Source organism: Mauremys mutica, chromosome 1 (genome assembly GCF_020497125.1).
Source record: "Mauremys mutica isolate MM-2020 ecotype Southern chromosome 1, ASM2049712v1, whole genome shotgun sequence".
NCBI lineage: Eukaryota > Metazoa > Chordata > Testudines > Geoemydidae > Mauremys > Mauremys mutica.
Window position 1 is genome coordinate 39,258,415 of NC_059072.1, and position 16,353 is coordinate 39,274,767.

The 16,353-nt window shown below is 41.3% G+C and overlaps 1 protein-coding gene across 3 annotated transcripts in view; it reads left to right on the forward strand.

The window, feature by feature from the left end:
• The window catches only part of MOV10L1 (Mov10 like RISC complex RNA helicase 1), an 81,552-nt gene that overhangs the window by 22,802 nt on the left and 42,397 nt on the right, over nt 1–16,353 (forward strand). For all 3 annotated transcript variants that reach the window (XM_045030847.1, XM_045030842.1, XM_045030832.1), the window contains exons 9-16: nt 4,258–4,452; nt 5,525–5,639; nt 9,586–9,763; nt 10,521–10,591; nt 10,984–11,075; nt 11,865–11,923; nt 12,649–12,764; nt 14,008–14,125. In XM_045030847.1, coding sequence (XP_044886782.1) covers nt 4,258–4,452; nt 5,525–5,639; nt 9,586–9,763; nt 10,521–10,591; nt 10,984–11,075; nt 11,865–11,923; nt 12,649–12,764; nt 14,008–14,125 — 944 coding nt within the window. The remainder of the gene's footprint in view (nt 1–4,257; nt 4,453–5,524; nt 5,640–9,585; nt 9,764–10,520; nt 10,592–10,983; nt 11,076–11,864; nt 11,924–12,648; nt 12,765–14,007; nt 14,126–16,353) is intronic.

A 16,353-nucleotide genomic window follows, 5' to 3' on the forward strand; every position in this document is an offset into this window, starting at 1 on the left:
TTCCAGATGGTAGGCCTGTTGCTGAATACCCCACCCAAAGGATAGAGTTTATAGGAGTTGTTCTCGACTCAGTCCAGGTCAAGGCCTCCTTCCCAGAAGCCAGATTCCAGGTACTGACTTCTATCATAGACCATCTCAGAAAACATCCTACCACCTCTGTGAGTACCTGCCTGAAGTTCCTGGGGCACATAGCATCGTGCACATATGTGGTAAAGCACAAAAGGTTGCAACTCAGACCACTGCAGGCCTGGCAAGCGACAGTTTACTGGCCAGGCTGCAACCTCCTGGACAGAGTTTTCACACTTTTCCTTGGGTGATCGACTCCCTCTTATGGGGGCTGGATCCAGGGGTGGTTTGCGCAGGCATTCCATTCAGGAGAATGCAGCCGTCGATGATTCCGAGTTGGAATGGGGAGCTCACCTGGGGGACCACAGAACTCAAGGTCTCTGGTCCCAGGAGAGAATTCCGAGCAATGTGTCTTGCTTGTCCAACATTCCGGCCCCGTCTAGAGGGCAGATGTGTGTCAGTGCTTACAGATAACATGACAGCAATATGCTATATAAACCAGATAGGTGAGAAGAGCGAGCTCCACCCTATGCCAGGAAGCTCTCCACTTATGGGAGTTCTGCATAACCCACTCAATACACCTCAAGGCTTCTTGCCTTCTGGAAGCTCAAAACAAGTTAGCGGATCATCTCTGCAGATCCTTCTCCAATCACGAAGGGTCCATTTGCCCAGATGTCGTAGGGAGTATTTTCCAGGTGGGGAACTCCCCGTATAGACCTGTTTGCGATAAGATACAATGGGAAGTGTCTGCAGCTCTTTCCAGAATCACAGTCCAGGCTCGCTCAGAGATGTGTTTCTTCTTCCCCGGAAGGACCATCTTCTCTGTGCATTCCCACCTATTCCGCTCATAGACAAGTTTCTACTGACGGTCAAAGGGGACAAAGCGAGCCTGACCCTGGTAATGCTGGCATGGCCACACAAGTATCAGTTCACCACCCTCCTGCAGCTCTCGATCAAAGAACTGATCACCCTACCACTGTTTCCAGACTTGATCTCCCAGGATCACGGACATCTCCTTCGTTTGGGTCTTGGATCCCTCCACCTGACAGCTTGGAAGCTCCATGGCTGAACCCTTTGGAGTTAGTATGCTTGGGGCAGGTTCTGAGGTCCTGTTAGGGAGAAGAAAGGTGGCCCTGATGGATGGCTATCTGGTGAAATGGAAAAGGTTCTCTATCTGGGCTGGACAGAAGGGGATCTTGCCCACTCAAACTACAATACCGTGTATCCTGGACTCTTCGTTACATTTAAAACAGCAAGGACGGTCTGTGTCTTTGATTAGGGTACATCTGGCAGCTATCTTGGCCTTCCACCCAGGGTGAGTGGCAGGTCCATCTTCGCTATCATGTTCTGTAGCTGTTTTCTTAAAGTACTGGACAGACTCTACCCATAGGTAAAATAGACGATCCCCCCCCCTTGGAATCTTAACTTGGTCTTCCTCAAGATTGATAGGGGCACCATTCGAGCCTTTGGCAACATGATCTTTGCTCTACTTATCATGGAAGGTGGCCTTCCTCGTAGCCATCGTATCAGCCAGGAAAGTCTCAGAAATCAGGGCCCTCACTTCGGAACCACCCTACACAGTTTTCATCAAGAACAAGGTTCACTCCGCCCCCACCTGGCCTTCCTCCCAAAGATGGTATTGCAGTTCCACAATAACCAGGACGTTTTCCTCCCTGTGTTCTTCCTGAAGCCACCTGCAAATAGCCAGGAGCAGAGGCACCACTTGCTAGACATCAGGTAGGCGCTGGCTTTACCTAGATCGAATCAGATCATTTAGGAAGACTACTCAGCTCTTGTAGCAGTGGTTGATAGGCTGAAGGGCCTCCCAGTCTCAGTCTAAAGAATTTCTTCATGGATTACCTTGTGTATTCGCATGTGCTGTGACTTGGCAAAGTTCCCTTCTCTGGCACTGACAGCACGCTCCACAAGGGCGCAAGCATCTTCACTGGCATTTGTGGCCAGGTTCGCATCCAGGATATCTGTAGAGCAGCCACATGGTCTTCAGTCCACGCCTTTGCAACCCATTATGCCATCACGCATTAGGCCGGAGATGGTGCTGGATTTGGCAAAGCAGTGCTACAGTCTGCCTGTTGTTGAACTCTGAACCCACTTCCTCTATCTACTTGGGAATCCCCTACATGGGAATGGACATGAGTTGTTTTTTTTTTTTCTTTGTGGGCTATTACTAATCTTTCTGTAACTGTTATTCTTTGAGATGTGTTGCTCATGTCATTCCCAAGCTCACCCGCCTTACCCCTCTGTCAGAGTTGCTGGCAAGAAAGAACTGAAGGGGTGGCAGGCCCTTCTATAGCACCATGAGGGTGAGACTCCAGGGGGCGCTGGGACTGACCCGACAGATACTACTGAGGGAAAAATCTTCCTGTGACTGTGCACGCGACACGCACACACCTACATGGGAATGGACATGAGCAACGCATCTCAAAGAACAACAGTTACAGAAAGGTTAGTAACAGTTGTTTCTGTTTGAGGGTAAAGAAGTAAATGGACAAATAAAGCAGAATGAGTACTTGTTTTAATAACACTAGTAAGACATGGGCTTATTTTGAGCAAAAAATACCCAAAGTGCATATTTTTATGGATAGTCTTGTTTAAGTCCTGAGCTTTATAAATGCTCTGTACTGGGATACTCAAAATTGAGCTGTTCTGGAAACTTAACCGTTTTTTGTTTGCCTACATATTGGATTTCTGTAACTTAACAGCATAGAGCACACAGGTTCTGCTTCACAAGAAGAATGACGTTAGCTAATTAAAGAAAACTCTTCCGTTTAATAACAGAGGCATATGCCATGCAAAATATTTTTTATTTTTGTGAAACCGTGTTATAAATGTGCATCACACTTGTGTGATTCTAATTTAAAACATGGAAAAATAGCACAGTTTTAACCTATCTCCATTGCTGCACTGTCACTAAAACAATGGTGCAGCAACTTAATTTCCAGTTTTTATGAGAGCTGTTTTAGAGTAGGCCTAATAGAAATTGAAGAAAAACCTTCTTTTAGGGTAGGATCTGTTTGTGAAACCCACCTCTGAAGGAGAAGAAATACAGATTTTCTGTGTGCTCCCCTTCCATTGCTGAGCTATCATGGAAAGTGTGACCAGAGCCTGGGACCCTACTATATGTGGATTGGATAACTCTGTACATATCTTCTTGAGAGAGAACAGTAAGAGGATGCTGAACCTTTAGGGAGGCAACAGGTGTGGGATAAGTGGAGGGCTTGGAGATCACTTGGTAGTTGTTTTTGTATAAGGCTGAGCACCTTTATAGGCACATAAGCCCAGATCCTCAAAGGTATTTAGGCTCCTAATTTCAGTGAAAGTAAGGATCCTACACACCTTTGTTGATCTGGGACTTAATGTTTGTTGTAAGTTTCAGTGGGAGAGCTAGTTAAGAGTCAGACAGCTGGGGTGGGGAGGTTGGGGTAGAGAATCAGAACTAAGTTGTATGTGTTGGAGAGATGAGAAAATTTGGTACTGGGCCCAATGCTGGGACAGAACCTGGAAAGGGATTAAATGAATGGGTTGTGTGGGATAAGAGCTCTGGTAGTCTGGAGCATAAACTCAAACTCTCCTTTGCAGGAATTTGCACTCCCCTTGTTGTCACTTCCTCTGCTGACAGGAAATGCATGTCTTTGAGGAGTCAGGCTTCCTCACTAGCTCTGTCAGCTGCTGGAGGTCCATGCAGAGGAACACAGACCTCCAGTAGAGCAGAGTTTTTGCTGCTGTGTAATGAGATGCATCCTGGATGAGGCCTTCCAGCAGTGGAGTGACAGTACACAGGATATTCTTTTGGCTAACTCCATTCAGTTTTAGTAACCACAGGGGTGGTACTTGTGATTATAGTAGCTACAAAATTTTCAGACTGATATTTCTCTTCTAAAGTACAGTTGCCCTTTAAACTTTTTTTTCAAGTTCAGGCTTGTTAATATTTGGACTTTTTTAGTGCTTGGATGTTTTTTTAAACTTTCCTTTAGGAAATGGTAGCTGGACTCAACTAAAACTCTTTCAAATTTTGTGAATATGAAGAATTCTTCTAAATCAGCCATTACTTGATTTTTAGGGAGGTCCCTCAAAACCTAATCAGTCTCTTTCAACAATATTGTGATTGCTGAACTGATAAGTAATATCTGTGGTTTTGAAAAACCTAACTTATTTTTGCTTGTTTACTTAAAGAAACCCTGGCCACTGCAAAGAACTTCTGTTGCTTTGTTTTTCTGATTTTATTATTGGACGTTACATTGAAGTAACTGTAATAAATGAAGAGGAATCTCTAATAGCAGCCACTGAACCATTTTCACTAAGAAAGCATAAAGTTATTCCGGAGTTGCAGCACATGAAGACTACAGTGGCTGTAACAGAACACAAAAGGTACTATCAAATAATCCACATTCAGCTGTGTCTAATATGAAGGATATGGAAAGGCATACCTTTATATAATGCGTATTGAAGTAAATTTGTAACTTTAGTTCCAGGGCAGTTTATCGTACTGAACTAGCTTATCTCCTGTTGTAACTACACCTCTACCTCGATATAATGCGACCCGATATAACACGAATTTGGATATAACATGGTAAAGCACTGCTCCGGGGGGGGGGGGGCTGCGCACTCTGGTGGATCAAAGCAAGTTCAATATAACGCGGTTTCACCTATAATGCAATAAGATTTTTTTGGCTCTTGAGGACTGTGTTATATTGAGGTAGAGGTGTACTATTCATTCAGTAAACTGGAAAAAGAAATAAAAACGGGAGGGTTTCTTCAAAGTTCTATTGCTGAAATAGTTTTTCCCTGTTTAGCAAACTATTTTAACTTCTTTATAGAGGTTTTTCTTATGATTCACAAACTGTCCTGTTGCTGCATGTTATACACTTATGAATGAGCTAGAGGCTAATTAGAATTAAAGGTGTTGCCAGAGCGCACCCACTAGTAGGAGTGGTGCAATCTAATTGTGTTTTAGACAGCAAGACAGAAACCCAGAAAGTCCCTTGACTGAATTACTGATATGTGAGAGATTGATCAAGTCATTTGATGTAACTGGGTCTTGACAATATAAACTAGAAAAATCTTGAATGAAAAACAGGGAACGGTTTTTAGATAAGTAAATTTAAACAGACAAAATATACTAAACAGATACTCTAAATCTGTAACTAGCATTAAATTGTTCACCACAACACCTTCATTAGGGAGGAAAAAGTTGGTCAGAACGTTTGATAGTTAAAATAACCTTTGTAGCCTTGAGGCTGGTGTTTGCTAACTTGTGGTCTTTCATGTGAAGATTTTATTTTTTTAAAACTTACGCTTATTTTAGTAACTACAGAATCTTGAGTTTTGTTCTTACTCTTTAGTAAAGAAATCCACACTAACCAGCAAAATGTAGTTTGTAAGAACTACTTTGTGCAACCTAAAAATACTGTCGTGAAGTAACTTTGAATTCTTATTTTAGAAGTTGTAGAAGACATCTTCCAAGTTTCCTACCACACTATCCCATACCGGATAGATTAAGAAAATGTGTGGAGCGGAAATTGGACATACTGACTTTTCAACCTCTCCTTGCAGAGGTATGTGTGCACACATATATGCAAGTGTAAAATCTCTCTTTGCATCTTTATGAATGCCAGCCTGAACACATACAAAAATACTCCTGTGTAGCTGCTGTGGGGTGTGTGTGTGTGTGTGTGTGTGTGTGTGTGTGTGTGTATAAAATATATATAAAAATAATGGTTAAGGCTGAATGTCTGTCATGGATTCCGTGACTTCTGCAGCAGCCGGTGCTGGCTCAGGAGCTGCCTGCAGCAGCAGTTTGGGTGTGTGGGAGGGGGCTCGGGGCTATGGGCAGGGGGTTGGGGTGCAGGGCAGCACTTACCTCGGGGTGAGGGGCTCCCCGGCTCCCACTGGCATGTCCCTGCAGCTCCTAGCCAGAAGGGCCAGGGGGCTCCGCAGCTCCCACCCTCACAGCTCCCATCGGTTGCAGTTCTCAGTCTATGGAGCTGGCACTGGTGGTGGGAGCAGCACACGGAGAGCCCCTCATTGTCCCTCCCCCTAGGAGCTGCAGGGACACGCAGAGCTGGGTAGGGAGCCTGCCAGCCCCGCCAATCCTCCCTCTATAGTACCAGCAGGGGTCCTGGGCCGCTGTCCGCCCTCCTTCTCACTCCCCAGCACCAGCGTGGGTCCTGGGCCATGCACTGCCCCCTCCCACCTGACTGGAACCCTCCCTATCACCAGCAGGGGTCCTGGGTCATGTGCCCCTGCCTGGCAACCCCCTCCTCTCCACCATCTGTGGTGCCCCTGCACTGCCTCCCCAGAGCACCCATGGCCCCCTGCCCAAGTTTTAGTTAAGGGTATATAGTAAAAGTCATGGACAGGCCACAGGTTGTGAATTTTTGTTTACTGTCCGTGACCTGTCCATGACTTTTACTAAAAATACGTGTGACTAAAATGTAGCCTTAATAATGGACATCATGTAGGTCTACAAAATCTAAGTACAAAATAAGAGTCTGATCCTGGTAGATGCTCTCTTGACTTTAGTGGGAGTCAGCATATTGCAGGCCCTGAACCAGAGAAGAAATTAGAAGGCCTAGGCAAGTGAGAGTTTGAAAATGGATGGGCAGTATATTAGAGTGCCATATGGAAAAGGCCATCTCAGATGCCAGAGCTGCAAGAGAATGTTTCTTGAACTAACAGTGTATGATTGTGGGAAGGAACAGAGCGGAAGTAGGCACAGGATTAACAGGAATAGGTAGGAGGAGGAGGACAGGGTTTGTGAAGTAGACTGGAGCAACTCTAGAGAGTTTATTACTATACTGCTTTCTGGATAATGCAGTGTTTCACAACTCTTCAGTGTCCCAGCTCTTCCCCAAAATTCCCTGTGTCATGGCCTGAGTCTGAATGATTGGAGAGAGAGTTCACAGAAGATGTGAGCGGTTGTGGTTTTTTTGCAGAGGGGTGGGGGAATCCTCTCTCTGGTTTCTGGGTTATTTTAAAGGACTGCTGTTCAAACAACATAACGTAAACCAGTGAATTCTCTGGTCATATTCCCTTCGTGATTGATCATTTTTGTAAACTCTAAATAAAAAATATAAAACCAAACAGCCATAAACATGGCAGCTCTTTGTCTACAGAGCTCACAGTCCTGGCTTCTGGTCAGCATGTCCTTGTGTCTCTTTCAGAATCACCTAGCTACCTTTTTACGGTCTAAGCGTAACTGCTTCAGCTCAGAGAGGGACTCACCTAGGACTCTGAAATCCAGATTGTGACTTAACCAAAAAACTTGTTGTCTGGTTTGACAAGTGGCCTCTGAAGGGACAACTGAGGCATTGCAATAAGACAGCAGGGCCATGAGACTGTTTCCAAGAAACTCCAAATGACCTGTATGTTCTGAGGCATTCCAGTCTTTCACAAACCAAGAACGATCTCTGTATGTTAGCCTTGTGATAAACCAGGGGTTCTCAAACTTCATTGCACCGCAACCCCCTTCTGACAACAAAAATTACTGCATGACCCCAGGAGTGGGCACCTGAGCCCTGCTGCCCTGGGTGGGGGCCTGTAACCTGATCTTCGTCGCCCAGGGCTGAAGCTGAAACCTGAGCCCCACCACCCAGGGATGAAGCTCTCAGGCTTTGGTTTCGGCCCCGGTGGTGAGACTTAGACTTGCTGGGGCTCAGGGCTGAAGCAAAAGCCCAATGCCAGTCCTGGCAACTCCATTAAAACAGAATCACGACCCACTCTGGGGTCCCAACCCACAGTTTGAGAACCCCTGTGATAAGCTAAATCTGCTACTAAACGTGGCACAGAATGCAGTGACAGGATTGTTAAAAATCCGCTAGTGCCGCTACTTCTGTATTCAGTAGACAGTGCTCATTTCTTTATTTGTGATTTGGGAAAAAGGTGAGAATCGCAGTGTAATCTGAATTTGAATCTTTCCTGCTCTGTCAGAAATAGTTTAGGGCACAAACAAAATTCTACCATCTCTATCCATCTTGAACTGCTCTCTGCACATCCTCTGTTGTTAAGTCTCATAAGTGATCCCTCTTGGGGTAGGTCTATACTTACCGCGCGGGTCAACGCGGAGAGTTCGACTTCTCGGAGTTCGAACTATCGCGTCTAATCAAGACGCGATAGTTCGAACTCCCCCCGCGCTCCGGTCGACTCCGGAACTCCACCACTGCGAACGGCGGTGGCGGAGTCGACCTTGGAGCCGTGGACTTCAATCCCGCGGCGTCTGGACGGGTGAGTAGTTCGAACTAGGGTACTTAGAGTTCAGCTACGCTGTTCGCGTAGCTGAACTTGCATACCTTAGTTCGACCCCCCCCCCCCTTAGTGTAGACCAGGCCTTAGAGTAGTGTTTGACAGGGGGATTCTTTCAGTCAGTCCCATCTTGAGTGTTCCTCCATGGCACACCTGCCTTGGCAGTTTAAATGTGAGTAATGTTGGCCAGTTGAAAAATAAGTGGTCTCAAATTAGTCTCTCACACTTTTCCTCTAGGAAGTTGCAAGTAACTAGGGTAGCCTGACTGCTTTTTGTTTTTGCTAATGTTTTTAAAAGAGCCTTTTGAACTGCATAAATCAGTAACATTTTTACTTAATCCATTTCCTGTGAACCAATAGCTTCCCTGATACCAAGAACTACAATTCCTTTGTCTACTTTTTAGTGCCAGTACTGGGTCTTGCTTTCTTCTTTTGAAAGTAAGGAATTAAATACAAATAAAACCACAATATTTTCCTTTTTATTAGCTTGTCTCATTAAAATTATTTTATAATTAAGACAGACACCTTCTGACTCTTCCAATAGTTCATTCTCTTATTTTTTCCTAAAAGCTCAGCATGTTATTTTAGGGTGCGAGGGCGGATCTGTTGGTATTTGGTATTAGAAAAACGCTCTCTGAGAACCTTATGCTTACTTAAAGGTCAAATACTAAATCTTAGCTATTTTTGGAACTACTCGTTTTCGTTACAAAATTAGTAGTATGATCTAAATAAAATACAGCCAAAACCAGGATACTTCTGTATTTACCCTGTACGCTGATTTTTTTTTTTTTAGAGACATCTCTCAGATTATAATGCAAAAAGTGTAGAAGTACTGTGGCTTGGATTTATCAAAGGAACCACAGGGAATTCTTGAACTTCAATGGGATTTGGGTGCCTAACCAGCTTAGACTCTTCTGAAAATCCCTGTTCATGTACATGAAAATGGTAAATTAAGCCTGATGCTCTTCCCAAATCTTTCATTAGAGAGGTACCATGGTCTAGTGGATAAGGCACTGAAATGGGAGACTTGAGTTATGTTTCCAGCTCTACCACTAACTTCTGTGTGATCTTGGGCAAGTCATGTCATTCTGTGCCTCTGTTCTCCGCTACCTTTGTCTGTTATTTTTCTACTTAGGTTGTACACCTTTTGAGGCAGGGAGGTCTCTTCATATGTATTTTGTATGGCGCCTAACACAGATTTTTGTTGTGGCTTCTAGACACTATTGCAATACACATAACTTACCTTCTTTTTAATTTTCAGCGACTGAATCTGTCTAACTATAAAGCAAACCTTTCTACCCTGCTCTGGCTTGAGGAGATCCATGCTGAAATGGACATCAAAGAATTTAGCATGAGTGGAGTTATTTTGAAAAAGAATGGAAACTTCTTGGTGCTGGAAGTGCCAGGTTTGGCAGAGGGAAGACCTTCCTTATATGCAGGTGATGGTTTACGCTTAATAAAATTGTAAAAGCTGAATAGCAAGATGAGCAATATTCTCAGTCTACACAATAGAAACTCATGCATTTTATCTTTTCCATGTTTTCTCTTAAAAAACATTTGGAGAGATAGCTATTAACCCTGGCACCTAGATAATGAAATATTATGCCACTATATTTTATTACAGTGCCTCAGAATGTTTGATTTCTGGAGATGTTATGCTGTGAAGAGGCAGTATGTGTGTTTGTGTGCTTTCATGGCTTGTCCTGATATATTCAGGATTCTGATGTACAGTAGTAGATGATTGAGTTTTCCATAGAAAATATACTGTCTAGTGTTATACTAAACTAGAGAACATGTGAGAGGCTAAATGTAAAGCCAGGTTAAAGGAGTTAACTTTTTGAGATCAGAATTTTTGAAATTCGTTGCAATGTGCAGGATGTTATTTCCAATAAATAGTGCTGAAACTGTGTTAGTAGCATACCACAATAGGTGCCTTGTAAGTTTTACTTACACACACACACACAAAAACTCCATAGGTGTACCAGTTTTAAGAACATAAGACTAAACTGAGCTGAGGTGTGCACAAGTGCATCATCTTCAGTGATGTCACTTCATTGGTGAATTTACAGGACCCTTGAAACTCATTAAGTTTCACTTTATTGCCCCTCCCACCAGTGGCTAGTATTGCAGTGAGAATTTCCAATATCTTGTAACAGTATTTTTATACTAAACGTATTTATTTTTTTTTAAAACTAGGCGACAAAGTGATATTAAGAAGTCAAGACTACTCTGAGCATATAATAGAGTACATTGCTTATGTTACTGAGGTGAGTGAGTTAGCTTTTCTGCTAAGAAACACTAGTCCACAAAACTAAGGGGAAACTGAGAGTTAAAGGAGTAATTGTTTAGCTTTTGTGAAACTGGATTCGTTTCAGTTACTCTCCCCCAAATTATTGATTCTAACTTTATTTCATACTGTGTACTTGGAAGACAGAAGCTTTTGCTTCTTCTCAACACTACAAATGTCACCCACTAAAAGCAAACTCTGTAAAACTCTTATGTAGAAATATGAAATTATATGGTAGCTGTTATCCATTTTTTGTTTTTATGTAGTATGAGCAAATGTTTCAGAAGATTTTTCAAACATAAGGGATCTGATCCTATGGAGTGCTGAGTGCCCTCAGATCTTACATGACTAATAAACTGTCTTCTCAAACAGATTCACGATGAAGATGCTACTCTGAGACTTAACCCAGAGTTTGAACAGGTTTACAACTTTGAACCCATGGATGTAGAATTTGCATTGAATAGGTATTTTTGTAGACTTTTAAAAAGCTGTATTTCACTATCCTTTATTATGTTAGTCTTATTACACAACCATTTGCTTAGTTCTGAGAAGTTCACATGAAGGTGAAGGACAAACAAAATCTTAGAACCGGATAGTCCACTGACTGGCATCTCATGTACTCATTTACATCTGTGCAAAATACTGTCAAGTCAGAAAGGGAGTGTTTTACATTTTACACCCATTCTTTTACATGCAAATGACTACTCTAGGTGCCAGGCAATGGAAAATCGGACTCTGTAATTGAAATAACTGTGGCATCAGAGCAGGACAAGAATGGCTGATATTGACTTCACTACATTTTTTTTTTTTTTAGTACGCTGCCAACATCAAAAATTTCTTAGCATTATTTTCAGTAAAAATTCATCACTTCATCTTCCTTAATAAAACAAGTTGGGGGGGGGGGTTGTTTGTTTTTTAAGGAAAAATATCTTCCTACCCTGCTTATCTCTGAAATTCAAGGAAACTTATTTTGTCCTTTTAATGAGAGACACTTTTTTTTCATATTTTATCAATTTTTCTATTTTAAAGTTTAGTGAAATATGCCTGTAAAGGAAACTTGACCAAGTAATCCTTCAGCTAAGTACCACATGAAAATAGGAATTGAGGGAAGAAGTATATGATGTTATAGAGGCGTAATGTTTCATTTAAGTCATTGATATATAGCATTGACTCCGAGAGGAAGTGAGTATTGCTGTATTCTATGGAAACTTTCGTTTTTAGTTTAATCCACACTATTGCTATTCTGTTGACAGGACTAACAGCAGGCGATGCCAGTTTGCAGTTGAACAAGGCATCTATCTGGGTGAAAAAGGTAACTTTCCAATGGCCTAGGGCATTTTTCCTCCCACACTGATGGGAAGTTAATGTACTGTACTCTTCTGGTCAGATTTAAAAATGTAATGTTTCACTGGGGCTTCTATCCATTCACCTAAATTACCCCATATCTTTGTCCAGAGAGTAGCAATCCTTTGTCACAGAGCAACCACTATGGAAACTGATTTCACCTCTATGGTATCTATACATGAGGAAAGAAGTTTGACTCCAATTAGAACTAACAAATCTAATCAATTTCTAACTACTGGTGCCACTATGTTTTGCACAATTTGAAAGAGTTCTGCAGGACTTCCCAGCGTGGGTAAATAGGGAAAAATGCAGGAGGAATATAGGGAAGATGCAGAATTCCTGCTTTCAACTTTAAACTTTTTACGTAATCCTCCTCTGTTAGAGTTGGCTAAATATAATGGCCTTTTTATTGAAAAGAGTTGCACATTTCTGATCAGCTCTACAGCCTACAGAAATGTAAACATGGACTTCAATTTTACCTTCCAATTTCTCCCTCACCATACCTAAGGTTTTTACATCAGATTCTCATAAATTGGACACGGCTAATTTCAAGTGCAAGGAAAGAAGCTGATGTTTCAGTTATAATTAAATATTAACAGTAAGTATCTTAATGTATCTATATTGATAAAGCCATGTCAAATGCATTTTCAGAATTTTTGCTCTTTTTCTCTTTCCCCTTCCTTAAACCCAAAGTGTTATTTCCAGATACTCTGGTTTTACAATCCCCACAAGTTGTCAAGACTTGGAATAATATGGGATGTCGTACTGTTGCTGATGATCATGAACAGTATACCAAGAAGAAAGACATGGTAAATCTACTATAAATGTATTTCTTATAATCTTTTACACTTAAATGGCAACAGTTAGCTACTGCAGACAGGGCTGGCTTTAGGAAGTGCAGGGCCCGATTTGAATACCCAGTGACGGTCCGGGTCTTCCTTGGCACTGAAGGACCCGCCGCCGGAAACCTGGAGCGAGTGAAGGACATGCCGCCGAAGACCTGGACCACCGCCGAGTGAGTAGAAATTAAAAAGTTAGGTGCTCTTCTTTAGGGCACGGGGCCCGATTCGGGGGGAATCAGCCTAAAGCTGGCCCTGACTGCAGATATAGTTTTAGAGAGGACCAGCACAATAGTGAATGCATTGTTATGTCTGTAGAAGCAGCAAAGAGTCCTGTGGCACCTTATAGACTAACAGACGTTTTGCAGCATGAGCTTTCGTGGGTGAAAGCTCATGCTGCAAAACGTCTGTTAGTCTATAAGGTGCCACAGGATTCTTTGCTGCTTCTACAGAACCAGACTAACACGGCTACCCCTCTGATACTTGTTATGTCTGGTGTATTTATGATGTCTTCCTTCTGGTGACGAAGATCTTGTTTCACAGTTCAGTGCTTTGATTGGGTCTAACTGTTGTCCATGATTTTGGTTTCTGAAAGGGAAACTGCTAATGAAACTCTGAGTTTAGGTAGCCAGATTTGCTTTAGACTGGTTTTCGTAAGCTCCTTTTTAAAGATACTGGGCAGCAAATCATACTGACTATAGGAGCAAATGAGAATCCTTTTGTGAAGCATAATTATGCTTCCTGATGCAATTGATCCACTCTTGATGTGACTCCTGATTAAATGCATCATAAAAAGAGGTGGCTATTTCCTTTAAAATAGCCCAAAATGTACATATTGGCAGTTCTTACAGGAAAAAAAACAATAAACCAATGCTAACTTTTGAAAACTCATCTAAATCTGCAGAATATCTGTGCAGTTAGCAACAGTGCTTTAAGATGAAGGTGTCATGAGTAACTTTTTTTCTTTTTCTTTCGTTAAAGTAAAAGGGGCCAGGATGTGAGGGTATTTTTCAGGGTTTTTTCTTTCCTCTTTGTCCTTCTCCTCCCCCCCCCCCCCCATTTTTTTTCAGTTGATATGCAGTTAAATGGGAGGAAATGCTAAACATTTCTAACCATCTTAAAAGCATTTCCAAGAGAGAATAGTTGCTGTAAGGTTACAGCCTTGCTTACCCTTGATTTTGTGTGTGTGTGTGTGTGTGTGTGTCTTCTGTAGTGCTCTTTTCAGAAAAAGAAAATGCAAAATGAGCAAACAAAATGCATGGTACCAAAGGAGAGAAACATAGTGGCTGTGCCTCGAATGGTGACTGTTGCTACACAGACAAGTAAACTGAGTATGTTTTAATGTTTTCTTTCCATCTTGTACTGATGTTTTGGATTTGAAAGTTACACTGGTAAACTGGTTTGGAGGATGGAGTGTGTGTATGTGGTTTTTAAACAAACAAACCAAAAAAAACCGCACAGATCTTGGTACTTTGAGGAAGTTCCAGAGGACTGGGGAAAAGCTAATATTTAAAAAGGGTCAGTGGGATAACTGTAGGTTGTTTAGCCTAACATCTGTCCCAGGAAAAATCATGGAAAAGCTGTTATGGGACACAGTCAGTAAATAATTAAAGAATTGTAATGTAATTAATGCCTATCAATATGGGATTTTTTAATAGAAAATAGGTCTCATCAAACAAACGCTATTTTTAGATGAGATTACAAGGTTGGTTGATAAAGGTAACTGTTCACGTGAGATACTTGGACTTCTCTAAGGCCTTTGACATAGTCTCTCACGCCATTCTGATTTTTTTTTTTAAATGAGCACTATACAAAATCTATGTAGCCCTTATTAAATGAATTAAAAACTGGTTAACAAAAGATTGCAAATGAGAATAATTATCCAATAGGGGGGTATTTCTAGTGGGATCCTGCAGGGATCTGTTCTTGGCCCAGTGCTAAGCTTTCTCAATACTCTATCAAGATGGAAAAAAATATAAAATCATTACTGGTAAAATTTGCAGATGACACCAATTGGTGTAGTGGTAAATAGTAGGGCTGGAAAGCAATTAAAATTAATTGCGTGATTAATCATGCTATTAAGCAATAATAGAATACCATTTATTTAAATATTTGTGGATGTTTTCTGCATTTTCAAATATATTGATTTCAGTTAAACAGAATACAAAGTCCACAGTACTCACTTTATATTTATTTTTATTACAAATATTTGCACTGTAAAAAACACATTTTTCAATTCACCTCATACAAGTACTGTAGTGCAATCTCTTTATCGTGAAAGTTGAACTTACAAATGTAGAATTATGTACAAAAAAACTGCATTCAAAAATAAAACAATGGAAACATTAGAGCCTATGAGTCCACTCAGTCCTACTTCTTGTTCAGCCAATTGCTTAGACAAACAAGTTTGTTTACATTTGCAGGAGATAATGCCTGCTTCTTGTGTACAATGACACCTGACAGTGAGAACAGACATTCACGTGGCACTGTTGTAGCAGGCATCAAAAAGTATTTACGTGCCAGATGTGCTAAAGATTCATATGTCGCTTCATATTTAAACCACCATTGCAGAGGACATGTGTCTATGCTGATGACAGGTTTTGTTTGAGAACAATCCAAAGCAGTGTGGACCGTGCATGTTCATTTTCATCATCTGAATCAGATGCCAGCAGAATGTTGATTTTCTTTTTTGGAGACTCAGGTTCTGTAGTTTTCACATCGGCGTGTTGCTCCTTTAAGACTTCTGAAAGCATGCTCCACGCCTTGTCCCTCTCAGATTTTGGAAGGCACTTCAGATTCTTAAACCTTGGGTCGAGTACTATAGCTATCTTTAGAAATCCCACATTAGTACCTTCTTTGCGTTTGTCAAATCTGCGAAGGTGTTCTTAAAACATATGCTGGGTCATCATCCGAGACTGCTGTAATGTGAAATATATGAAGAATGCAAGTAAAACAGAGCAGAAGAAATACAATTCTCCCCCAAGGAATTCAGTCACAAATTTAATTAATGCAATATTTTTTTTAACAAGTGTCATCAGCATGGAAGCACGTCTTCTGGAATAGTGGCCGAAGCATAAAGGGGAATATGAATGTTTAGCATATCTGGCACTTAAATACCTTGCAATGCCGGCTACAAAATTGCCACTTGAACTCCTGTTCTCACTTTCAGGTGACATGGTAAATAAGAACCAGGCAGCATTATATCCTGTAAATGTAAACAAACTTGTTTGTCTCAGCAAATGGCTAAATAAGAAGTAGACGTCTGAGTGGATCTGTAGGCTCTAAAGTTTTACATTGTTTTGTTTTGGAGTGCAGTTATGTAACAACAACAAAAAATCTGTTTGTAAATTGCACTTTCATGGTAAAGAGATTGCACTACAGTACTTGTATGAAGTGAATTGAAAAATACTGTTTCTTTTGTTTACCATTTTACAGTGCAAATATTTGTAATCTAAATAATAAAGTGTGCACTGTACACTTTGTATTCTGTGTTGTAATTTAAATCAATATATTTGAAAATGTAGAAAAAAATTCTAGAATATTTAATACATTTCAATTG